The 26,565-nt window shown below is 45.3% G+C and overlaps 2 protein-coding genes and 1 long non-coding RNA gene across 4 annotated transcripts in view; 2 read left to right on the forward strand and 1 right to left on the reverse strand.

The window, feature by feature from the left end:
• The first annotated feature begins 2,918 nt into the window (after nt 1-2,918).
• Nucleotides 2,919-8,810, forward strand: LOC118235270 (proheparin-binding EGF-like growth factor). Of its 2 annotated transcripts, none has more exons than XR_004766819.1 (6): nt 2,919-3,179; nt 3,902-4,117; nt 4,827-5,007; nt 6,916-7,071; nt 7,706-7,837; nt 7,985-8,810. XR_004766819.1 is itself a non-coding variant. In XM_035432446.1 (6 exons), exons 1-5 carry the CDS (start codon nt 3,137-3,139, stop codon nt 7,819-7,821), a joined length of 669 nt encoding a protein of 222 aa, XP_035288337.1. In that variant the 5' UTR covers nt 2,919-3,136; the 3' UTR covers nt 7,822-7,837; nt 7,985-8,810. The 2 variants fall into 2 exon arrangements, 1 of the variants encoding a protein (XP_035288337.1); XM_035432446.1 differs by having other exon boundaries at nt 7,749-7,837.
• A 522-nt stretch (nt 8,811-9,332) lies between these two features.
• Nucleotides 9,333-15,251, reverse strand: LOC118234865. The gene is made up of 3 exons (XR_004766735.1): nt 14,449-15,251; nt 12,372-12,452; nt 9,333-9,822 (listed from the first exon to the last, which is right to left on the reverse strand). It is a non-coding gene; the product is annotated as an uncharacterized LOC118234865 (long non-coding RNA).
• The window catches only part of pfdn1 (prefoldin subunit 1), a 34,313-nt gene continuing 21,515 nt past the window's right edge, over nt 13,768-26,565 (forward strand). Inside the window, exons 1-3 of the mRNA XM_035431690.1 lie at nt 13,768-13,891; nt 15,702-15,868; nt 22,148-22,232. Of these exons, the coding sequence (XP_035287581.1) occupies nt 13,817-13,891; nt 15,702-15,868; nt 22,148-22,232 (327 nt within the window). The 5' untranslated portion in view covers nt 13,768-13,816. The remainder of the gene's footprint in view (nt 13,892-15,701; nt 15,869-22,147; nt 22,233-26,565) is intronic.

The following is a 26,565-nucleotide window of genomic DNA, read 5'->3' on the forward strand; positions in this document are numbered from 1 at the left end:
GAGTAAGTTGCCATGTTTTGTTCATTAAATATATTGATATTAATGGGCCTCTGTAGTGTTCTTTAAATTAACAGTATAATGGCCATTCCATTGAGAGTGTGTCTAGTGGTATGTATTATATACATGGGGAAAGGTTGCCAAGCAGTGGGTGAGGTGCCATCGTAAACTATCCTTAATGTACAGCAAGAGGTATGACACTTGCATGTAGGAATATTTCTGAAAGCATGTTTTGACACCCCCACCCACCTTATGTACGTGCACGCGAACACCTCATTTCTATAGTATCTCACCAGTGGAGACTGGGGGGGGGCAGGTATGCACAGACAAATGTTCCCCAGGCTTGGGGGGACGGGGGTGCTGGGTAAGTGTGCCGCTGAACCGACAGTAAGCTCTTAAGCTCCCAAATGCACTTTTGCCATGGCCGACGGAAACCACAACAGTGAAGCCATTCCTTTGGGAGGAAACCACAAATAAACCAGAACTACCTGCTGGCTGGCTGGTTAATATGAAATAAGATAATTGAGCCCTAAGGCCCAGCTGTGCTTCGGTCCTGCTGGCCCAATGGCTGTGCTCTAAGAGATCTGTGACCTACTACCAGCATCTCCGCCTTATTAAAATTTCAACATGAGGAAGTGTTGGGTCATCTAAGACTTTACATCTTTTGAAACAGGCCTCTAATTTGGCTAGGAGATCAACTTTGTCTGGTTTAAAAGGGAGATAAAGTTATGTATCATCTGTATAGCAGAGGTAGTAAACACCATGTGTGCTTATGATGGCCCCAAGGGGGAACATGTACAGAGAGAAGAACAGAGATCCTTGAGGTACTACACAAAATTTACCTTGGAATACTCCGAGGGCTTATTGTTTACCCTAACAAACTGAGATGTCAACAGAATAAAATTTAAACCACGTAAGGGCTTGCCTAGCGACACCAGCTGATTTTCCTAGCCTTCAGAGGAGAATATGGTCGTCTATGGTATCAAATGTAGCGCTTGGATTAAGTAGAACAATAACAGAGACAGCCACAATCAAGGAAGAGAAACAGATCATTCATATTCTGGCAAGGGCTGTTTCAGTATCATGATGTGTCTTAAAACCAGACTGAAACTTCTCACACATTGTTATCCAGTAAGAAAAGAGGAGAGCTGTTAAGCTACGCATTTCTCAACGATCTTTGATAGGAATGGGAGGTTTAAAATAGGTCCGTACTTAGCTGTGTCAGTAGGATCCAAATTTGATTTCTTGAGTATGCGGCTTGATTTCTGCCATCTTAAAGGATATAGCAACATAACCAGATAACAATGAAGAATGAATTATATGAATTGATTTGCCAAGAAGAGGCAGTAGTTCCTTCAGTAGCTCGGTGGGTATGGGGTCAAACGTAGGCTACAGGTGGATGATTTGAAAGAAGAAACTAATTTCACTATTTTGCTCAGAAGTATGGGAGTAAAGGATTCAAGTCTTTCTGTGTGTCTAGGAGGCAGTTCTGTGATATCAATAAAATTGTTGGTCACTATTGTGGAGGCAGATATGTTTTCTCCATTTGGTGCTACAAGACGCTGGAATTTATAGTTGTAGATGGAGGTATAGTTTCTCCCTGAGAAATGTAAGTATCTTAAATGGAAATAAAAACGTGCATTTAGCATTTGTTCAAATATAATTATTATTATATATGTAATATGTAATATTGGTGGTGAAATTAGAATAATTTAAGATCAATAAAAGTGTTTTCTCCGTAAAGTAGGCTAAGATTGTCTATGTTTTCTATATAAACATTATTCTATATTTGATATAAAAACAGTTTTTAAACGTAGAGCTGCAGAATATGTAAGTATGCTCTGTCAAGTCTAACCGAGTTGAAGCGCGCGCTTTCCACTAGATGCCGGTAGACGACCATTCGACAGTGAAAGGACCGCGTAGCCGGGTATGCCATCCATGAGCCGTAAATATTGATCTGTAACTTGTAAAGGCATGTTCAGGCTTGTCAGGAAACTAAAATTGAAATACATTCAAAAACAACAATTGGAAATTATTTTAATCAAATATCAATTACGAGTTAAAGTTAGCGATACTGAGAAATCGATCAATTAAATAGGCTACGAGAAGTTACCGAGACTGAGGAATCGAATTTGCCCAAAGTTGCAAAAATGCATCCCTCTCTCCAAAATTGTCACATTAGGGGAAACGAATGATTGAACACTGCATACCGTGGTGTGTGTGTGTGTGTGTGCGCGCGCGCGTGTGTCAGAGCGCCACTCTCTTGGAGTTTAAATAACCCCGAATTTTATTTCTGGAACTGTGGTCGGTATACGCTGGTACAGCATCTTACCTGGTTATAATACACAGTGATTTGACAACAGTCTTAATATTCAAGATTGAGAGACTGTTGGGCTCATTAGAAAAAAGTGTTTCGTCTATTTCAGAATAGCATTTCCAGTAAGGGGCGAAGTACATAGCTCAGAAAAAGAAATACTGCCTAAATATATTCTGTATTTGTTATCAGTAACTTTGAAAACAATCTGTAGGCTATTGCATTATTTTACAGCATATTTTATTTCTCCCTAACTCCCTAACACCTGAAGCAATAAGCATTACATTTGAAAGGAGTTTCCCCCCTTTTTTTTCTTAAAACAATATATTTTGCTTATAATTGTAAGGTCAAGTCCCAAACTTTTAAACCTCAGGGATGTTAAAGGATTAAAATGATTGAATCGAGATTGTATGGCATTAGACATGGAGATTGCAAGTGGAACCAAATTAAAAGTAGAAGAATCCGTGTTTCTGTTTACTTTAAAGCGACATAGTCTATTCGTAGAGAATTTATGTACCTTTAATAGGGTACATTGTTGTTGCTGAACATCGAGGCGTGGTCATAATTCACCGACAGCTTATATATAAATGCTCGAGGAGAGCTGTGAAGTGCTCTTTTCGACGTCCCGTGCCAAGCTGGAGTTTGACATTCGCAGTCTTACGTGAAGCTTGCGAGCAAACAGACGTACCCTGCGAGGGGGTTTCGGCAGTGCAAACAGGGCGAGGATATTGACAGCGATCTGAAGACGGACGGGCACAAGCAGTGGGGATTACATCTGGAACATCGCTTTTCTATTATATATTCTTTTTTTCAAAAACTGGAAATATGAAGTTGCTTCGGATTGCCCTCTTAATTGCCCATGGCTTCGGTAAGCGCAAAGACATAGGCTACGATAGCAGCCGAGCTAACTCAACTCGAGCCACATGTCGCCCGGGTTGGGTTTCATTCTTGGACCTGAGAGAGAAAAACGGAGAGACAACAGAGGAGGCGATTTGTTTGAATCGCTGGTCTGGAATAGAGGGCAAACGTTATGCCGAGCTATAGTAATAATTTCTGAACTTCTGAAAATGTCGGCTGTCCTACTCGAATTGTCTGAAGACGACCTCATTAAGTCATTTGAACGACGTTTTAGAAAATAAGACCCAGGTCAAAAAAGAGGCTATGCTAAAGCATGCTTTATGTAACATAACATATTTTATGACCGTTGCATATACGTCTAACGTCACGTTTTGTGTGTCAAAATAGTAGGCTATGTTAGCTCGGTTATCTACTCGAGTTTCAGAAATAGCCTAACCTTTGAGTATGCTTGAGCTAGTTCTGAAATATCACCAGCGAATAGCCTAAAATATAAAAGTGTATTTTAAAGAAATGCAGACTGAAGTCGACTAGACTTAAAATCAGAACTTGTTTTTAATTGAATAGCCTACATATCTCAAACTATGAATAAGTCTCAATTTGTTACGAGCGGCAGTCTGCGATTGTGTAGCGTTCACACAATTAAGTATTTATTCACTGTGCTGAACGCTAGAAATTTGTCTGAGGTGACGTCTCATTTTTCAAATCAAATAAAATGTTGTCTTCGCTTTTCAGCGGTGTCCAGATTGGCCGGCAGCGCCTCTGTTGACAGCTATGAGAGCGCCAAACCGGCGCAGACTGCTGTGATAGATCTTCTGCACGCGCTGAACGACATGAATAGCGTGGAAGATAATGGAGACGTGGAATACGGGAATGAGGATGAATACTACTACGATGAAGAGGACGAAGAGGATTATCTGTCAGGGGATTATGGACTCGAACTCCCCAGGGGTAATTAAGAAAGGAAATACATGCAAATGCGATCTGAAAGAATCGATTTCGTAGCATTGGGTAATATACCAGTTGCCCTTGGAAGTTTATAAATGTAATTCACTTAGATTACTATGATGTAAAATAAGAAGATGACATATGAAGGCATTCAAATATTTAAACATGCTTCTTTGGAAGATGACGCGATTTTATTTTACCGAGAATTGGCGTGATTTATAATTTCTTGGTATGAGGAAGATGAGTGAAAGACAGAAAGATAGTTGTTTAATTCTCAGGAGTTGAAAATGCAAGCATGCAGAAATGTTTGGGCGATAACAATTAGCCTATGTTTAGTTTTCTCAGGAAAAAAGCTGTTGCATTGGTAATCCAGTAGCGAGGCAACATATTTAGTCAACAATGCGTTTATGTTTTGTTTAATGACCGATTGTCAATTGAATGTTCAGTTGTTGGCCAAGTGCGCGGGGCAGCAACGGCAACCCCAGGCCTTTCAGTGAATGGGATGCGTAAACTCATTAAATTATTGCATATACATTTAAATTACACCGTGTATTATTAACAATGAAGCGTAAATATATAGTGCAATGTTAATGTTCCAGGCTACAACCGTAAAGCATCATCATTGGTGTTTGGATGCGCTCCAGCGCGCGCTTGCGTGACGGTAAGCGAGGGCGAAACGTTGAGATGTGGCTCTTTTCCCCTGTTGCTTTAGTGGCGTTTTCCACCAAACCGAAGGATCCGTCCGTCGTCCTGACCACCGAGAGAAAGAGAAAAGGAAAGGGCAAGAAGAAGGGCAAAGGAAGGAAGAGGAACCCCTGTCTGAGGAAGTACAAGGATTTCTGCATTAATGGCGTCTGTCAGTACCTGAAGGACCTACACGCTCCATCCTGCATGTGAGTCTCTTTTCTGTTCCGTTAAATGGTGCTCAACTGGCAAAACGAACCAAGGCGTTCCCCCCAAATGTACCTACACAGTGAGTGTGAACAGTAAATATGTCACAGTAAAAACAATGTATAGTTGTGTAAGTTAATGTTTTTTCTCTGACGTTTTCTTTCTACAATACAACCCCCCTCCCCCCACACGTACACACGTACACACACACTTCCATCGTCATGGAAGTCCCTTCTGATTCTGTCCGTTGTGAAACACCAAGTGTGTGACACGTATCCACACATGCATCTCCCATCTGTAGGCTGGGAGGGTTGTGTGTTTGCGTGCGCGCGTCTGCAGTTAAGCTGTTTGGCAGCCCGTGAGTGTTTTGATGAAAGCCGCCGTGTGGCTTGGCAGGACAGCGCTGTGACAGTCCACCGCCAGTGACTGAGGGTGACTGAGTGCCACGGAGCAGTGCTTTCAAAAACTGAGTCGAAATCCACTGGTGGGTTGTGGGAGGGGAGGGGGGGGGGGGGTTGAAGCGGGTCACATAATATACCCGTCAAAAATAACACCGTAAATAATACTCTTTCCATTGACGTTGGCGGTCAGCCACAGAATTGCACATTGTGCTTGTTATCTGCACCGCAGCATACATGTAGTTGGGTTAGCATTATGCTAAAATAGCATTTTAGTTTCAAGTAGAAGAAAATACAACTACAAAAAACTCCCAAGGTGCTCAATTTCCGGAAAGAAATAACATTAACAAACCCAACACCAACACGTGTTGGTAACAACTGACATCATCAGGGTGCATCAGAGTTTTTTTTCTTGAAGATTGATTGCCTTGGAGGTTTTTGGTGTTTTCTTCTACTTGGACCTGAACCTCACCTCTCAATGAGCACCTCTTCATTTGGATAATTATTTACTGTATTTGAAGCCAGGATAACGTTCCTTTTTTTAATACAACTTTTGCGCATTTCAGTTTCATCTTTGAAAATCTTAAGGTGCATTTTAATGAGGTGTGTTTTGCAGAAAATGTACTCACCCACGGAGTGGGTATTAGGCTTTTGGGAAGTTTGGGAACTGCAGGTGTATAGGCTACTTTAAACACGGAGCAGAAGTGAGACCTTCCCATAATGCACCAGTCAACTGCTGGATCTTCAGGTTCGCACAGACTGCAGCTCAGGCTGTTTACTCTTCAGAGGCCCCCGGGGGGTGGGGGGCTCTTAGGGGCAAGTAGAAGGAAGGGGGGGGGGGATAATATAAAAATAACCCTTTCCCTTAGTCGGCTGAGAGACATGTCTTGGACTGGCTAGCTCTGCTATGAATGCACCTCGGGTTCGATGCTTGTGTTGGCCCAGCCCGTCCTCTGAAAGTGTGTCTGGCTTCATATCGCTCACTGTCACACACTCCCCACCATAAAGGGATTAAATATCCAACCCTTTGTAATGACTCCTCATTCGCCAGCATTTGCGGTCTCCAGGCCCATTTACTACCTTCTCAGTTTGTTTTCAGTTGAGACGTAGTGATTTATTATTGGTATGATATACTACAGCTATATTCTGCCAGCCCCCCCCCCCCAAAAACAAATGCTGAATGAGAAATAAATGCAAAACAGGAAGTCATTTTGTCAAACCCTAGAACAGCAATAACAATGACACCAGTGGTGTGGTTAATTAATAAAACCAGTATGTTCCTTTTGTCCCTGTATTGTCTGTAGTCTCACCTGTACCATGCTCCACACTCCACTTTCTCATTCTCAATCTCTCCCTTTCCTGCTCGGTCCCAAAAATTCTTGCCTCTCTCTCTCTCTCTCTCTCTCTCTCTCTCTCTGTCTTTCTCTCAATCTCTTTCTGTCCCATCTGACCTGTAAGCCTGTATCGCGTGCTCTAAACCCCTTCCCTTGTTCTCTCTCTCCCCGTCCGTAGATGTCTAGCGGGGTTCTCCGGGGAACGGTGTCACCTCTTCAGTTTGCCCGTCTCCAAAGAGGAGGGCGGCTACAACCGGACGACGGCGCTGGCTGTGGTGGCTGTGGTGCTGTCCTTAATCTGCCTCACCATCATCGGCATTCTGCTGGCGCTCAGGTCAGCCGCCCGGTTCCTCACCCAAAAAACTAGCCGTTCCTCACCCAAAAAAAACGATTGCTAGTATTCTTTTTTTGAAGGAAAATGGATATCCGCACACTGGATTACAGCTCCCAATAAATAATGCAGTGTGCGGATATCCATTTTCCTTCAATCTTCACATGTACTTTTATCCTGAACCTGGCCTCAAAACAGGTTGGATGTGCACACAGCTACTCTACTGTGCCTAGTATTCTTTTTTTTACATTCTTTTTGTTTGCAAGGACAAAAAAAAACAAAGCCTCGATAGTTTTTATGGAAGAAATTCATCTCTCTCAGAAGACAGGGTTCCAAAAAGCCCCTCTGTGTCTCCATAGACGAACCCTGTGTAGTTCAAGGGTTCTTTGTCAGACAAAATTGTTCTTAGAGCTTTCACACTTTTCACACCTACCATAGAGGGTTCCATAAAGAACTAGAAAGGGTTCCCCTCTGAAGACAGGCCAAAGAATCCTTTTTTTCTGAGAGTGCACTTGTCATGTCATTTTCAGTAGGGCCTGTCTTGTATTACATGCCATTGGCCCAGCATGAGCGGTCCAGTGTTTTTGATTGCTTTGTCTGAAACTCAACGTTTGAAGCTCCTCTTCCTTCTTGGTAGGAAAGGTTCCAGGACAGAGGGCCTAAATCCTCTGTTGTTTCAGGTTCCACAAACAAGGTGATTATGACGTCGAGAGCGAAGAAAAGGTCAAATTGGGAATGACCTCACACCACTGAAGAGCAGGAGAGAAAGGTGAGTTCCCCATGGCAACAGGGGTCATGACCCTACGGCCTCTTTCAAATAACCCTCAGACACTGTGCTGCCACTAAGAGTAAAATCCTTCTGCACTGGTGCTCTGCTGGATCCTTCATGGCCTGTCCACCGTGTTCTCTGTTTCAGCCTGAAGGAGATGGAAATTCTACCTCAAAAATGCCAAAAAAAAACAAAATGGAGAAGTGCCAAGAGGAACACACGTTTTTTCGGGAAGAAGGAGAGAGCAAGTGTGTCTGGCACATGTGACTGTCGCCCCGCAAAACGACTGACAGACCTACAGACTGAACAGACACACTGGAGGCGGGTGGGGGACGTCGGAAAGGGGGGAGGCGGTGTGGGGGGGCCGAGTTTGCCGGCCGACTAAGACAGACGTCTGTCTGAAATTGGAAAACTGATTCAATGGTAAGATGGACTGAGCGAAGTCACAATGGGAGAACAATTCTCTGGTGGTGTGGGTGGCATGTGGAGGCTAAATTCAGCTCTTCATCACATTTTTGACAGGGACATGGTATCTTTCAAAGGTGCTTTTATAGCAGAAAGCCACTTGTTCTTTGTTTGGGGTGTAGTACGATTGATTTTTTTTGTTTGTTTTTTTCCACACATTTTCATCATTGTATGTCCTGTAAATGTATTTATACCATCTGTATTTTAATTTATTTATTTATGTTCTGGTATAGTGGTATTTATTCAGATTTCTACTAGCTTAGCCTGTTTTGAAAATGTACTGCCAGTTCTTCAACATTGAGTTAACATTCATGTCCTTGTCTATTTTTATATTGAAAACCCGTTAATCCAACTTGATATTTATTCAGATTAAATATGGTAAAGGCATAAGTGACCCAGTGGTTAGATTTTTTGTAAGAAAGCTTTTTTGCATTGATAGTAATTCCTATTCAGTGGTTTATATCTGTGGCAAAGCAAAACATATATATATATATATATCAGACTGGCAGAGTTATGAAATAAAAACAAAACAAAGCCATGCTTAGCTTTACCACTAAAAATTGCCTTTAAGTAATCTCTGCCGTCCCACTGGTCAAGGGCTGTGTGATGTAAAGGTTAAGCTAAACTAATTCAGCTTATAAAATGTGAATTTAAAACAGTCTGGCTTCTCAAAACTAATGTTTCGAATAAACTGAAGTTTTGTGAAATTATGCCTGAATGGAAAATAAACCTTTTTTTTTAACTGAAAACTTAACAGCGTTTGTGTCACTATGTCATTTTCATCTATGTCATTTCAAGATCTACAGTGTGTAAACGAAGGTGTTAACTTGCATGGAAGTTGATATTACATCATGAATCGGAGTGAGGTGAGACAGGAAATGATGTAATAAGGACCACGACCAACACATACCTTATCATGGCAGCAGTACACGCGCTGAAAGACAAAGCTCAGAACTTTGCTAATCATCTTTACTGTGGCAGATGTTTTAGGTGACAAATACCAAGAGCTGATTAAACTGAAGGCTCCTCGCTGACACAGCCATTCTAGTCCTGTTGCTGCGGGTTACTGCCGGAACAAATTGTGCCGTCAGGAGGGGGCAATGCCGTAAGACCCCATTCCCCTTGTCCGATAGGAAGTCTTCTCAGGAAGCACTTCCTGCCAGCCGCAACTGCAGCTGCGTGCAACTCAGAAGGAGTAAACAAGATAACAATCCACCATAACTGGACCTTTTTTTTTTTACCTGTGGGGAAATGTAATTATACCTCAGAGTAACTGAACGCAGCTGAACCAACACAGACTGAAAGGCTGAAACCTTTCTTATGGCATGTTCCGATGTCAAAGTCCTGTGTTACAGTTGGGCTTTCAGGCGAAGTGTACGGCATAGTCCGTGAGGCAGCCGATTCCTTGACCATTTACAAGTTGCCCCTCTCCCCTCCCCTGGTTGAGGGTTTGATTCCGTGCCATGGTACTATCTATGCTGTGGTCCAACCTGTCTGTCTGTAACCCTCTCTGCTTTCCCCTGTCGGAATAAAGAAACAGCCACACTCAGACATTTAAACACATTCAGCTGACAGAACGGCTGAAACTTCTGTCTCTGTAAACATCCGTCATGTTTTTTTGCTGTAATTTGTGAGACTTTGACCACAGAAGCCACGGTTCTTGTGTCTAACTTTGCACTTTGTCTGTTATTACAGTGTACAGAATTATCTTTAGACAGCTGTTGGTACCCTTAATAAGTGAGTTTTATAAAAAGTGCTGTTGTTTCAGGAAAAACGTGTGTGGGAAACTGCTGTGAGCAAATGCCACGGACACCGATCCCAAAACAACCCACCTCAAACACGCGCCCGCAGGTCCAAAAACAACTGACCAGACACACACATACAAGCCCAAAAACAACCCACCTCTCACACACACCCAAAGGTCCAAAAACAACTGACCCGACACACAGACATGTACATACAAGCTCCAAAACAACCCACCTCACACACGCACCCACAGGTCCAAAAACAACTGACCAGACGCAACAGACACTCACACACAAACCCAAAAACAACCCACCTCTCACACGCACCCACATGTCTAAAAACAACTGACCAGATGCAACAGACACTCACACACAAGCCCAAAAACAACCCACCTCTCACACGCACCCACATGTCTAAAAACAACTGACTAGACGCAACAGACACTCACACAAGCCCAAAAACAACCCACCTCTCACACGCACCCACATGTATAAAAACTACTGACCAAACGCAACAGACATGCACATACAAGCTCCAAAACAAACAAAAGGACACATGCATAAGTATAAAAACATGGGTCCCAAAAACAATCCATCTCACTCTATCTCTCTCTCTCTCTCTCTCTCTCACACACACACACACACAGAGCAGACAAAACCCCAGAGTGCCACATGTCACTAGGGTGGCAGTGTAATATTAAGGGACTGGATTTGCAACCCAGGTTGGTTGCAGATTGAAATCTCAGGTGAGATGCTGCTGTTGTACCCTTGTGCAAAAGTACTTAAACCTGAACTGCTTTAGCCTATATCCAGCTGTTTGAATGGATAGTATGTCAAAATGAAAGCTGTGTACACTTCCTTAACACAAAAGCAGAAACACTAATGTTAATTCACTTCATTTGACGCCTTACAATGCATGTACAGTACAGGCTGTATGCGCTATTGTTACCGACTCAACCAGCGTCTGGAATTCTGCAGTAAAACAGCGAGACAGCACTCTTCCACACGCAAGTCAATCAACTCATTTGAAGGAAGTGGAAAATTGCTCTTGGGTGTCACTGCAGAATGTCCCATTATTGCTTGATTGGGTTCAGATCTGATGACCAAGAAGGCTGTGACATGGATTATGAATGTGTGTCACAATGCTCTTCGAATCGCTGCATGACTACTCACACTCTGGTGATGAGGACATTGTCATCTCAGACATCACCTCTCTCCACTGGGAAGGAATGCTTTTGTCTTGAAGTGAAGACGGCCACTTGGTGCCGTTAAGCAATAACTGATACTGACCTGCCTTCAAAGGGTAGGAGTACAGCTGAACCATGGCAGGAAACTGTACCATTACGGATCCACCAAAATGTTTCATTTTTGGAATGCTGTTTGTTAAATGTTTTTGCTCAACACATGCAAGTTGCTTTGGATAATGACATCTATTATGCACATATTATTATTATTATTATTGTTATTATTATTATTATTATTAGTCACACACTGGTGTGATATCCCTGGGAGGGAGATGCGGCAGTTCTGGGACTAGACCGTTGGTCGCTGCATGGAGATAGAGAGAGTGCACTCACACCAACACAAAAATCTAATAAACGGACACCTTCACCCTTTCCCCTCACAGGTTCCAGGCAAAACCAATAAACGAAAACAACAAACTAAAATAGTAAAGAAAGTAAAACCCTGCGTCTGCTTTTCAGCACACCGCTGGGATCTGCTGGCCAGCTTTTCAGCAGACCAGTTTTTTTGTCTTTTAGTGTGCAGGAAAACAAAACAAAATTAAACAAAACTCAAAAACTCGCCCTCTCAGTGTGTGCTCCCGGGTTCAACCCCAAACTGTGGTGAGGAACACACCTTTACGCACCTGGGCTGATTAGCTAACCCAACCCAGCTGCGTGTGCTCTCTCCATCAGCCGACGCAGCTGAGACCAGTCCGGTTCACCGCCAGACCGAATGCCACATAATAATAATAATAATAATAATAATAATAATAATTATTATTATTATTATTATTGCAATTTTTGTTATTATTATTTTTAACAACAACAATAATCATCATCATCGTCATCATCATCATCCTTCTCCATACTCTACAGAGCCATGCTTTAGCTGTAGGCTAGAGATATCTCTGGTGTTAGCGTACCCAGGAGATACTCATTACGGGTCCTGTTTGTTTTCATAAGGCAGTTACCCCTTCCATTCACAACACCACTAGAGCCAAATCTAAAGGAGGAACCTGAGAGAACACTGTTACTGTCTTAATTGGATGACATCATTTCCTAAAGCTGCAAGAAGACACACAAATAAGCCATTACACAGACCTTGCTTATTTATGGTTGTACCCTTGGGGTATCAGGAAAAAAGCAGTTGTGGGAAGATACAGTCATATGATGTGAAGAAATCTGAAAGACAGACATAACAGGAAAATGAGCCACAACAGGTGTGACATACAATTCCTTATCTGTGCTAAACATGAAGGTTATTGCTCCACAAATACTGTATGCAAGCTAAGTAGCATTTGTGAAATATGTCGTATGATGTTATGACAGGTCAGAACAATGTCAGTTGCTGCTAGTCATAAGCACGTGTTAGGTTAATCTCTGCATATGTGGAGTGAAATGTTTTTATGGAGAAAGTAATCGCAAGCAGGGCAAAGGGCCTGTTTCTGTGCACAAATGTGTTATGACACAAAGTGACCTTATTTTATGGTTAAAAATGTTAAAAAAGGCTGAAAAAGGCTGATAAACTGTCCTTAGCAATTAACGGTTTTATTTTATAAGATTAAATGTATTCAAAAAGGAGGTCACCGTGCACTGGCCAATCAAAGGGCAATCCGGTGCTTCTCAGATAAAGGACAATGTAAGATTGCAAAAGGAAAAATACTGGAGAACACAGATGCAAAAATAAGCTCTTTAATGGTGCAAAATAAAACACCATTGTGGCCAGTTATACATAGCAACATTAAAGGGGTTATTTTGCATCTGTGCAGACTTTTTCCTTTTGCAAGATTAAATGTATTTTTTGAAGAATAATAATAATATAGACATGTGTAACCTCTGGAGGCAAAATGCAGAAAATGGCATGACATAAATCTCAAAGCCAACTAAAAAAAGATTAGAAGACCACACAATTCCTATTTTACAATGGTCATTTCAGTCTCCAGACTTGAATCCATTCAAAAAAATTTGTGGTTTTGATTGAAGTTCACAATCACAGATTCAGGGATCTGGATAGTCCTGAAAGATTTTATATGGAGGAACGGTAAAAGATTGCCCCCAATATATCCACTAATCTTTTGAAGTGCTATAGGCTATAGGTGACCCAGCAATATTATTTCTGTAAACGAAGGTTTTTGCAAAGTATTGAAAACAGTGATGTTAATATTTGCAACACAATGTTTTTTGAAATAATTTTATAATTTGAAATAATTTGTGGATTCCATTTGGTTGATTCCATTTTCATAATAATAATAATAATAATAATAATAATAATAATAATAATAATAATAAATATTTTCCCACATGATTGATTACGCATTTAATCATATTTCAGGCAACATTGTATGGGTCACATAATGTGTATCACAAAATTATGTATGCCTGTAAAGGGTGTCCGTTTTTATTTATTTACAAAACTAAAATTAAAATTTAAGTGCAATACATAACACAACACATACTTAACACAATCGAAACCTCAATCGAAAATTGCCACGCTTTAAGGAGACTGAACATAAACACTTCCTCCAAATCACACACCCGACCTGCTCATGCCACTGCGCATACTCATACATAAGCGGTCATTTTCAAAGATGGCGACCCCCATAGACCTAGAGTTGAAAAAGGTAAATGATCACTGTCTCCTGCTTTTTGTAACTTATTTCTTTCAAAGCTTTGTACAGAAGTAGCTTAGCAAACCACGATGACTTAGTATACACAGAGGTTCGGGATTTGAGAAAGGATATTTATACGTCGTAGCGTTAGCTAGCTAGTACTGCTATGTTGAAAAGCATGCTCTGCGTGGCTGACCGACCACATTGGGTGGCTAAATCAGCAACGTTGGTTATCCTCCTGGTTTATCCATTGTAGGAAAAGCACATTAGCGAATATTACCTGAACGCATCCGTATTTAACACTAAATTTACGAATCCGTTCATTAGTGAGGGGTTGGTGTCTTGAATCTTTTATCTTGTTAATTTGCTTCTTCATCAATAAGTAGGCTAGCTGGTTTGGTGTTAGCTAGTTAAGGCTCTGTATTAGATTTGCTGTTTCTCGAGAGGTACAGTTGATGGTGACAAGTTGACAACACTTTGTTAACCGAGCACAACAGGTTTGATCCCTGAGACATCGAAAGGACATATTTCTGCTGACTTATTACAGAAAATGCGAAAAGAAAACTGACCTCCAGGTTTCAGAGAATGCTATTTAGCTAACGTAGTATAACTAGCTGATCCCCACTAGCTGATCATCACTTTAATGAAACCGATCAAAATGACGCACTGCTGCACACGAGACGTTAAAATCAAATTTTTTTGTGATCATTGTTGTGCCATATGAATTCGGTGAAGCTGGTTAAAACGCCAAAACCATTTAGAATAATGCTTGTAAATAATATTTTTTCGTGAAATGCGAAGATTTGATGCTTAACAGTTTAGTTTAAGTAATTTAACGTTACATGCCCGGGTAGGCAAACGGAGAAATAACAATAATCGTAAAGCACTTCTTTTTGTATCATGCGCCTCTATGATATTTAATTTAAAGACTGTCGTTGGGTTGATGTCACGTCCAGCTAAAACCTTCATGCTCAGTGTATTGACGTGCTGAATTGTGATGAATCGGCCGTGACGGTGCATATTTTCGCTGGCAGTGCGTATTTGGGCATAGCATCGCCCAGGGACTCGGGGAGGGCATAGTTGGCCTTGATTTCCCTGTCCCACCAGCTGCTTGTCTGATCGCATTACTGACACCTTGCCAAATATGCCTCCTTTCTAAGACCATGATATCATTGAGGATTTTGATATACCGGTACAATTTGGTTTTTGTGATGAAGTTTAATTTTTTTTGTCTGACAAATTTTATCCATAATCTCCATTGGTGTATTAGCAATCCCCCCCCCCCCCCCACCACCAACCATACCTGCCAATTAGATTTCATTTTCAAGCAACAGTAATTAAGCCATACAGAAAAAAAGGCATTCTACCAAGAAGCTCCAGGTCTCGTATGTATGGCAAGAAAAAAAAAACCTTTATGATATTCTGATGCGCGTTAATATCTGCTACTGACACAAATTTGAATAATTGCACAGCAATGCTCGTTTTGACTACCAAAGGTGATAGTCGGGGGTGGCAGTGTAGTATAATTGGTAAGGAACTGGTCTTGTAAACTAAAAGGTCATTGGTTCGATTCCCAGGTAGGACACCCTTGAGCAAGGTACTTAACCTGCATTGTCTGTATGGTATATCCAGCTGTATAAATGGATGCAATGTAAATGCTATGTAAAATCTGTGAAAGTCACTCTGGATAAGAGCATCTGCTAAAATGTAATGTAATGTCAGTGTAATGTAATAGTCAAAAGGGTGTGTTAGCCCAGACATGCAAGGCTTTCTGTTGTAGTGCGCTGGATAAATTTGACGCTGGCGGTGGTGCTCTTGACAGGCCTTCGCGGAGCTGCAGGCGAAGATGATCGACACGCAGCAGAAGGCAAAGATGGCTGACCTGCAGATCGAGCAGCTCAGCCGCGTGAAGAAGCACGCTAACCTGACCAACGCCGAGATCGCCACGCTGCCCAACACCACACGCATGTACGAGGGCATCGGCCGCATGTGAGTTCAGCCGCGCGAAAAAATGCCTTTCTGTCCCATTCAGGGCGAAGTGTTCCAGCTTTTTGGATCTCACAAACGTTCGCACAGGCCTCACAAATATTCTCACTGATCTCACGAATATTCTCCCAGGTTTCTTGAATATTCTCACAGACCTTGGATCTCACGAATATTCTTGGATCTCACAAATATTGTTGAGGTCTCATGAATATTGTCACAGATCTCGTGACCTAGGACAGTGACCTCATGACCACACGCTTGACCTGGGACAGTGACCTCATGACCTCACGCTTGACCTGGGACGGTGTCGGCGGCGGCGGGTGTTCTGTCCTCGGCCGCGGCGCGTAGCGAACGCCGGCAGGCCACAGCGCCTCTCGCGCGGCCCCAGAAACCGCCCCTGAGCGAAGCGTCCTAGAAATAGGGGTGTCAACACAGAATCCTGCCGGGTACACCATGTCTGCCTGGCCCCGCGGTCCTCCGGGGGAGGGCTGCCGTCTGCCAACACCCCTGTCCCGGAGTAGTACGGCAGACACGCACGGAAGGCACGCGCGCGGGGTAGCTCAGCCGTCTGGATGGTTCAGCGAGTCTACGGTGATGTCAGCAAGCGCAGTTTGAGCGGAGCGTGCTCGCTCGCCGCTGATGCCCTGTCTGCCCTGCCCCTCCGTGCCAGCCCCTCCGTGCCAGCCCCTGCGTGCCAGCCCTGGCGTGCCAGCCCCCCGGCGCATAAATAGCAGCGTGCAGTCATCGTCACGCAGCGGCTATTCCGGGAGCTGCCAGTCTCGGCCGCTGGAGCGGGGGGGAGGGCATTCCTCTCCTCCGCGTCGCGTGGGGAAGGGTGCCAGGCCTCGGAGGCTGGGGGTGCACGAAGAGGCCGGCTTATCGGGGGCACCGAGGGGGGCGTCCCCTGTGGGTAGGCCTCAGACGGGGGTCTCGAAAAACTGGAGCGCTTGAGAAGCGGGCCGTCCGCATCGTTTTGTCGGAGGCTGACCAGAGATGAGAAACGCTTCTCTGTGCATAGCTGCTTGAGCCGTTCTGCTGGGGGATTCTAGTCAGCACAACATGCTTGATTCAAGTGGAAGTGACTCACAAATGACTCTTATGTTTTGGGAGTCGTGTTTCCATTCCCGGTGCCGTTTAGCCTTGACATTGTGTTCACAGAGGTTAAGGGTCTTAGTATGGTGATGCAACCGCTATTCTCTTTGTCTGTAAGACCCATTTCTTGTGTTTTCTTGACTAGTTTGTTGTAGGTGGCATTTAAAATGGTAAATGGTAAATGGACTGCATTTATATAGCGCTTTTATCCAAAGCGCTTTACAATTGATGCCTCTCATTCGCCAGAGCCTGTGTCGGTGGGTCAGCTGGACTTGCCTTTGCAGCTTTCTTCCTGGAACATGTGTGTGTGGCCCTGTCTGGTGCTTCCTGACAAACTTCTCACCCTATGTGTCATTGGTCCAACAATGGGCTGTTTCCATGGCGATGTGGAAGTGCGTTGTTCCAGCAGCTGGGAATCTCATCAGGTAGTTGAAGAACGGAAGCGGGACAATGACCAGAGCTTCTCGCAGAGGAGTGCGTGCGTTCTTCGCGACGTGAGAGCGCGCGTGTGCGAGTGTGTGTGTGTGAGCGTGCGTGCGTGCGTGTGTGTGTATGTGTGCGTGTGTGTGCAAAGAGCCCTTGGCAAACACAGGTACGGAATGCTAGCGGAAGCCAGCTGCCTGTCTGTCTGTCTATCTGTCTGTCTGTACATTTCAGTTTGATCTCTCGTGGAATAAATAGCAGGAACACACCCCAATCGCCACCCCCACACCCCTCCCACCCCCGGCATGGTCCTGCTGGTGGCCCCCAGCAGATTCCCCCTCGCTGACCTCATGCTCTGGGACAGACACTTGTTATGTATACCAGGGGTGCTATTCATTTCCCCCTCTGGGCTATTTGGGCCTGTCTGACTGTCTGACCTGCCTGGAAGAGAGGCAGCCAGGGATGGTGGGGGGGTCCAAAATAATGATTAAAAAAACAGTGACATGCACCTTTTTTGGGGTGATGTTGAGTTTCCTCTCACATTAATTCAGACAGCCCCCTGCCCCCCGCACCCCCCCGGTTCCACAGGTGTTGCTGGATGCGGGAAACTTGGAGGAATGAGAGGAGAGGAAGGCCTTCTGGGGGGAGGGGGGGTCAGGATGAGTGTCAGCCAGGTGCTGTGGAACAGAAGAGCGAAGGGGAGGGAGGGAGGGAGAGAAAGAGAGAGAGAGAGAGAGAGAGAGGGAGCGGAGAGGTGCACCTGGCCCATGATGCAGCTTGCTCAGGAGCAGGAAGTGCAGGACACAGCACTCCCGCTGGGACTTCCCCCCCACACACACCCCCAGGGGGAGGTGTAAATCTCCCCTCCCGATCGCATGCCCCCCTGTGCAGGGGCGCGCTGACATTTGAGGCGTAGAGAAGCTGAGGGGGCGGTGCTTCTGTCTTCGTCGGAATGTGACGCGCGGAGACGCCGTTCCCCTTCTCACCGCAGGGCCCTCGCGGTCCCGCTCCTGCACGCTCGGCGGCCATTATTAACGCTCTGCGTCTCTGGGAATGTGTGTGTGTGTGTGTGTGTGTGTGTGTGTGTGTGTGTGTGTGTGTGGTGTGTGTGTGTGTGTGTGTGTGTGTGTGTGTGTGTGTGTGTGTGTGTGTGTGTCTGTGTGTGTCTGTGTGTGTCTGTGTCTGTCTGTGTCTGTCTGTCTGTCTGTCTGTGCACGTATGTGCCTGTGTGCGGTGTGGTGTGCATGGGGGGGTGGTGTGGTGTGCCTGTGTGCGGTGTGGTGTGCATGGGGGGGTGGTGTGGTGTGCATGGGGGTGTGGTGTTTTTCTCTATTGTGTGGTCCTGGTGGGTTAGTCAGTAGCTCATGTCCCGTTAAACACTATTAGGGTCAGTGAGTGAGCTGAGGGGCTATGGGTGTTTGGCCGGAGTGTGTCAGCATGTCTCATATAGGTGTAGAATTTGTGCAGACGGTGTAGACATGTCCCCATTTAGAGGCTACATCATTCATCCCTGGCACTGTTTGAGTGACAGGGCTACTGAATGCCACCCTCAACCACCCCCCCCCCCCCCCCCCCACAACCACCAAGCAACGCGGCCCCCAGCCCCCATGCTATATCAACGAGACTTATATTTACTACATGGATTGGTATGCAAGTGTGTTTGTACTGAATCAGGGAAGCTGTACTTTAAAAGCCCACCCTGTAATCTTGGTTGCTAATAAAACGTTAATTGCTGACAATGAGAAAAAAGACAACGATGGTATAGAATTATTCTCCCAATAAAAATGATAAAGATCCTCACGAAAAGCACTTCAAAAGGAAAAATAAGTATTTAAGGTAAATGTCGGACCGACACTATTTCCTTGTTCGTCATCCGTCTTCTGCATTTCATTCTTCTTCTTTGTTATTGATATCTGAGAATTTTTGTAGTCTTTTGCTCAGCTCATCCCCATGGAAACAAACACTCACTTGTCAGGTAGAATATCAAAAGGAATAGCTTGTCAACGGTTTGCCAGATAAACCATACCTAACTTCCTCAGATGTACTTGACATTGCCACAATAGCCTTATGGGAACTGCAGTGGTAACAAAGGATCAGAATGCTAAGCAAAGTTGTTGCCCAGGTTACCAAGATGCCAGAGCGAGGTGATAAAAACTACAAGTTCCATGATCCACCAAGGTACTTTGTCGCCATCCTTATAATTTTCATCGATTAGCAACTAATCTCCTGGGGCATGCAGTAAGGGAACATTCTCCAGAAACACGAGAGAGGCATTTGTAGCGACTTTATGTGACGCATCGTCAGCGGCACACTGTGGCACTCATTATTCCATTGCATTGCGTTGGGTTGCATTGTGTTGGGTTGCGTTGTGTTGGGTTGCATTGTGTTGGGTTGCGTTGTGTTGGGTTGCGTTGTGTTGGGTTGCATTGTGTTGGGTTGCATTGTGTTGGGTTGCGTTGGGTTGGGTTGCATTGTGTTGGGTTGCGTTGTGTTGGGTTGCATTGGGTTGCATTGTGTTGGGTTGCGTTGTGTTGGGTTGCGTTGTGTTGGGTTGCATTGTGTTGGGTTGCGTTGTGTTGGGTTGCATTGTGTTGGGTTGCGTTGGGTTGTGTTGCATTGTGTTGGGTTGGGTTGCGTTGGGTTGCATTGGGCTGGGCTGCGTTGTGTTGGGTTGCGTTGGCCCAGCAGGGGCTCGCTGTCCCGAGTGACTCGGACAGCTTGTGTGTGCCGTATTCCATTAGCCATTTTCTAGCCGTTCAGCCGTGGAAACGGACTCAGAAAACATTCCGATGATGAGCCCGGTTTCTTGAATGCCGCACCTCATGGCCCAAACAGGACTGCGTCCTACACACAGGCCCTACCGGTCCTTGAAAACCCTCACTACCCGAGTTTGGGCCTGAAATTCTAGTTAAATGGGAAACCCTTTCTAACACCTGTGGAATGTCTTCATAAACAGTACGTGGCACCTTGATAAGCATTACATAAACATTCATGAATCCTCATGTCATTCTAGCCGCAAATAGGCATAACGTGTTATGTCATCACTGGTACAGCATGTGACACTACCATGATATACCAAGCGATGTACACCGTGTGCTTATTTGTATTTGCTGACCTGAGCATTTACGTATGCCTGTTTGGTGCTATGTAGTGCTTATGAAGGGATTATATGGCTCTTATGAAAGACCAATCATAGGAAGTATTACTGTAAATGATACGTATACGTACGTCCTTGAATTTTCAGGCGGTTTTTCCACCTTCATGTCGTGTTAATTCATTTTGTGGGGAGGTTTTTATGGAGCCCAAATGCAAGACTTACGAAAAAGCAACACACTGAGGGCACAGTTTGGAGCAGGAGATTGGGTAACGGGGGATGTGGGGCACTGACAGGAAGGGAGGGACCCTGAAAGTCATCGGATTTTGAAAGAGACGTGTAGCACTTTATCCTCAGTCCCTGTCTCTGCTCTGACGCGGTTGGCCGTTTCTCTGGAAATTACAGAAAAGAAAAACAAACAGTGGATTAAAAATAGCCAGCGCGAGATTGCGGTCGCATCGTCCCCGGAAACCAGTTCCTGACACGGTCACCTCCTGTCTGGAATCCCTGGTATGGAATGAGCGCTTGGCGGTAGATTCCCCCCCCAGTCCCGTTCCACCTGCTCTGGTTTGCTGTTCCACCTGCTCCCGCTTAGGGTTTCTAACCAGCAACTCTTCCTCACGTCTCTTCCTCGCGTCTCTTCCTCACGTCTCTTCCTCACGACTCTTCCTCACGTCTCATCCTCACGTCTCTTCCTCACGACTCTTCCTCGCGTCACCCGGTTTTTCCCAGCCTCTCACCTGCACCCAGAGGTCCCAGCCTAGTGCTCTCTCACTCTGTTTCTCCTGCTCTCCCTCACTCTCTTTCTGGCTCTTGCCTTTTTGTTTTTGTATGGTTTCTTCACCTTTTTCTTTCATTTTCTTGCTATCTCTCTTTCCCCCGTTCTTTCCCTCCTTGTCTCGCCCTCTTCCTGCGCTCTCTCCCTTTTCTCCCGCTCTCTCTCTCGCCCTGTTTTAGCGCTCTTTCTCTCTCCCTGTCATTTCAGTTCTTTGAGCCCAGAACAGAGCTCGCATTGTTCAGGGCTGATTGTTGCCAGGGAGTTTCCTCTCTCTCGGCAGCAAAGGCCACCTGTCCGTCACCCGCTCAATGCCAGCGCTCTGGCGCTCGACAGCAGCCGGGAAGGCTCCCGCATCTCGAGAAGCTTTGGGTTCGGCGGGCCCAGAGGCCACGCCCTTGACAACCCGCCACCTGCCACAGATGGTCAGGTCAGGGGGGTTGGCGGGGGGGAGCAGTTCAGCCGGTACAACGGAATCTCAGTGTGAGGTTCCGGAGCTCGGCGGTCTGCCGGTGTCCCATTCCGACCCAGCCCTGGACATTCCTCCCGTCTGAGCGCTCAACTGACACAGTCAGGTTTTTATGGAGGCGATTCCCCTGGGTGCTCCTGGGAGATGTAGTCTTTGGCCACCTGGAAGCGCTGTGTGGGGACACTGGGGTCCTTTGAGGTGCAGGCCGTTAAAGGAGGCCGGTCTTGTATTTTGGTCATCAGACCAATGAGCGTGTGCAATGTGAGTCATAAACCCTACTGAGAGGAGAACTTGAGTTCTGTATTTATCCGTTTGCCTATTTTTGTCCAAGTTTGCATCAGGCCCTTCCTGGAGGGTGTATGTGGTGTCTAGTGAGTGTCCTTCCCTTCCCCCTGTCTGATCTTTCTCTCCCTTCCCCCTCTCCCTCAGGTTCATCCTCCAGTCTAAAGATGACATCAACCGGCAGTTGATAGAGAAACAGAAGACTGCTGATGAGAAGATCAAAGAACTCGAGGTCAGATTATGTAAACTTCTGTACAGATCAGTTGGTCAGTAAGAGTCACAGTCAACATCTGAACATGCACGCAAACATAAGCACATACACACGCATACACACACACCCCACACACATTGAAATTCCCACATGTGCACAAACTCGTGGGGGCTGCCGTACACACACACTCACACACACACACACTCACACACTCACACACACACACACACACACACACACTCACACTCACACTCACACACACACACACACACACACACACACACACACACACACACGCACACACACACACACACACACACACACACACTCACACACACACACACACACACACACTCTCACACACACACACACACACACACACACACACACACTCGGGTGCAGTGCGTGAGTCACTGAGATCAGAGGAGAGCGACTCGTTGCGCACACAGGCTCAGCTCTTTCATAGGCCCTGTGCGTTAGCATTGTGATGACACCTGTACGGTGAAATGCGGTAAAAACGCGGCCGGGTCACCCGGCCCTTTCATGTGTCACCGCAGAGTGAGCCGGTGACCCGCGGCGTTTTATTGCTTCTTGCGTCTGTCACCCCCCCCCCCCCACCCCCACCCGCCTTTTTACTCTTTCTATGACTCTGTGAGAACCAGGCCGTTCAGCGCACTTTGGAGACACAGAGGGCGGGGCGCGCGGACAGAGAGGATCTTTCGCGTTTTGTTCGGTGACTCTGTAAACTCTCATTTACTCTCACGCGCCTCACAGAGCCCAGTTAGCCTCTTTTATTTGCGCCGAGCAGATGTTGTTTTCGAAGAACAGCGCTGTGACGCGTTCCCAAGCCCTCGGGGGCTGCTAGAACTCCACTGTACACAGCCGTCTCCAAATGCTGATGTGATTTAGTAGTGATTTACTGTGTGGGAAGAGTCTGCCATTTTTATGCGGAGAAAACAAATGTAAAATGTAGGAAAAGTGTTCGGAAAATGCAGGTGTATTGGTTTTTACGTTCAGTTCAGTTTCGACTAGGGCAGTGTCTTTACTAATTGGCAAAGTACAGAATTATGTTATTGTGTTTGTACAACAGTTGGAAACAGATTAATTGACACGGCTCTCCAGACATACACAACAATAGCAACAATTATTTTTTAAGTTGATTTCAGCAAATGTTGAAAACAACGAACTGTGTGATTTTGTGATCTGATCTAGGAAACACTTGTACGAGAGGTAGCTAGCTATCTTGTTACAAAATACTTGGCAAGTTAACTAACTTAATTAGAAATGCCGGTTGCCAACCTGTGAACGTTACCCGATATTACTAATGCAAAACTAATGCTGCTCTCAACCATTCCTTAAATTACGTAGCTAAAGTTAGCATGGAATGACAAGTAGATGAAGTATAGCTAGCTAGCTACCTAGTTCTTAAACTCATATTTAAAGCTAGCAAGCTATCCAGTTTATTAAGTATAGTATTATTAAGTAAATAGTAGCTTATTGACAATAATGTGCTTGACATTTTTGCTACTTTAACCACAGTTAAGAAACAATTGAAATCTCCTGAGGCCAAAAACAGTGTTCATTTGTGGGGTGCCACTGAAGGTTTTTTTTTGTCACATTAGCGCTGTTTATGTTCAGTACAACAGTTCCTCAGGGTTTGATTCTTGAAGCCTCAAAGTTTTAAAACTGAAGTATCAGTAAAAATAGAGATGTTTTGATTGAGTTGAATACCTGACCATGTCAAGTTGTTTTTGTACTGGCGTGCACCGGTGTTGTTGAAAATGCTTGTCAGATTCCTTGCAGAAGCGAATGGCGTGTCTGATGTATTAATAGAACCTGTTAATAATATCTTTGGGCTCTGCCTGAGTTGTGGCTTTGTTAGATAAATCATACACCGAGGATGTTATCTGCGAGGCATCGACAGACGCAGCCAGACGCTGAGGGGAAGGGCGGGTTCATTTTATCCTCAGAAAATTCCGTGATTCCAGCATGAGGAAGCACACACAGCTCACACACTGATTTCATTGTTTTTTTTTAAAAAGGGAGGGAATTAGGCCTTTCTTTAGATTCGTCATAAAGTTTCTTTTATTGTTTTATTGTTGTCATGTATTTTTCTGTTATGCAGCCCTAGCACACAAACTCACACACCCTGTGGACACATAATGCATATGCACATATGTGTACACACACACACACACACAGACACACACATACCCACAGGCATACCCACTGACTCTCGCTCCAAAAACACTCATGCTACATGCAAACACACACACACACACACACACAAACACAAATGCACATACCTGTACTTTTGTTAGCCGTACACACCCGCCCTCGAACTCACACACACCCTCACTCAGACACACACAAATAACCCAGATACAAACATATACTCAGACTCACATGCAGATGTGCTGCAGTCACTGTTATTTCAAAGAAATCCCTCCTTATTTAAGAAGAAAAGGAAGTTCACCCCATGCCCTCAAGCTGACACTGATATTTTTTTCTCCACGTATTCACTTGTTAGTTCTTTGCATTTCACCATATCTATTTTGAGATTTGTGTGGAATGTGGGTGTGTGGGGGGGAGGGAAAAATTAAATGATCTGAGAATAACAAAGGAGGGCCAGGGAGGGAGAGAAAGAGAGGCTGGTGGAGGGAGAGAGGGAGGGGGTGGTAGAGGGAGAGAGGGAGGATGTGGTATAGGGAGAGAGAGAGAGTGGTAGAGGGAGAGAGGGAGGGGGTGGTAGAGGGATAGAGGGAGGAGGTGGTAGAGGGAGAGAGGGAGGAGGTGGTAGAGGGAGAGAAAGAGGAGTTGGTAGAGGGAGAGAGAGAGGGTGGTAGAGGAAGAGAAAGAGAGTGGTAGAGGGAGAGAGGGAGTGGTTGGTAGAGGGAGTGGGAGATATAGAGAGGGTGGTAGAGGAAGAGAAAGAGAGTGGTAGAGGGAGAGAGGGAGTGGTTGATAGAGGGAGTGGGAGATATAGAGAGGGTGGTAGAGGAAGAGAAAGAGAGTGGTAGAGGGAGAGAGGGAGTAGTTGATAGAGGGAGTGAGAGATATAGAGAGGGTGGTAGAGGAAGAGAAAGAGGGTTGTAGAGTGAGAGAGGGAGGGGGTGGTAGAGGGAGAGAAAGATGGTGCAGAGAACCTAAGCCCTAACTTAACTTCTCCACTCCTTCTCCTCAAGTTGCAGATGAGTTTGTCTTCTCTCTCTCCTTCTCTTTCCCATGCTCCCACACCCACACATCCTCTAATACAAGTGAAACGCATAACCAGAAAAAAGGAAGCAAATGATTCTTCAGAATGAAAAATAATTGTCTCAGGATAAAAATAGTTGTGTCAGAGGGTGAGAAGGACTGAGGGGCGGTTCCTTCACAGCCGTGTTCCGCGCATTGCAGGACGTGTGGGCGCCCAGTAACTTTACATTACATTGCAGGCATTTGGCAGACGCTCTTATCCAGAGCGACGTACAACAAAGTGTATAACCATAACCAGGAACAAGTATGACGAAACCCCTAGAGAGAAGTACCGGCCCAAGTGCAGGGAACAACCGCATAGTTCAACTTGGACCCTGAAGGTTAAACTGATTAACACTAACAACGAGAACGGCAACAACGCAGTCTATGGAAAAAATACAAGCAGTAGTTAAGACAGTTAATGCACCTAAGTCACCTACGAAACAGCTGCCTAGTTACAACCATAAGCTTACAGTCATTTACAGGGGGGTAGGGAGGGATGGGGAGAGGTGCAGCCTGAAGAGGTGAGTCTTCAGTCGTCGTTTGAAATAGGTCAGTGTCTCAGCTGTTCTGACCTCCACGGGGAGGTCATTCCACCATCGTGGGGCCAGAACAGACAGGAGACGTGTTCTGGAAGTACAGGTGCGAAGAGGGGGAGGTGCTAGGCATCCTGAGGTAGCAGAACGGAGGGATCTGGCTGGCATGTAGGGTTTGAATATCTTGTGGAGGTATGCTGGGGCTGATCCCTGGACTGCCTGGTATGCTAGGACCAATGTTTTAAATTTGATGCAAGCTATAACAGGCAGCCAGTGGAGGGTAGTGAGCAGGGGAGTGACGTGGGAGTGTCTGGGGAGGTTGAAGACCAGACAAGCCGCAGCACTCTGAATGAATTGCAGGGGTCTGGTGGCAGATGCCGGTAGTCCAGCCAGAAGAGAGTTGCAGTAGTCCAGGCGGGATAGTACCATTGCTTGGACCAGGAGCTGGGTTGAGTAGGTGGTGAGAAAGGGGCGGATTCTGCGGATGTTATACAGGAAAAATCTGCATGCCCGGCTTACTGCTGCAATGTTCTTGGAGAGGGACATGGAAAATGGAAAATGGAAAAGTCGAGGAGGGGAGAGGA

Source organism: Anguilla anguilla, chromosome 9, assembly GCF_013347855.1.
Source record: "Anguilla anguilla isolate fAngAng1 chromosome 9, fAngAng1.pri, whole genome shotgun sequence".
In the NCBI taxonomy this organism is placed as follows: domain Eukaryota; kingdom Metazoa; phylum Chordata; class Actinopteri; order Anguilliformes; family Anguillidae; genus Anguilla; species Anguilla anguilla.

Bases quoted from the DNA above. Each gene is read 5' to 3' on its own strand.
- LOC118235270 (XM_035432446.1), top strand. From the start codon at position 3,137: ATGAAGTTGCTTCGGATTGCCCTCTTAATTGCCCATGGCTTCG. The intron at 3,180-3,901 runs GTAAGCGCAAAG...TTCGCTTTTCAG, and splicing joins CTTAATTGCCCATGGCTTCG to CGGTGTCCAGATTGGCCGGC. The intron at 4,118-4,826 runs GTAATTAAGAAA...CTGTTGCTTTAG, and splicing joins TGGACTCGAACTCCCCAGGG to TGGCGTTTTCCACCAAACCG.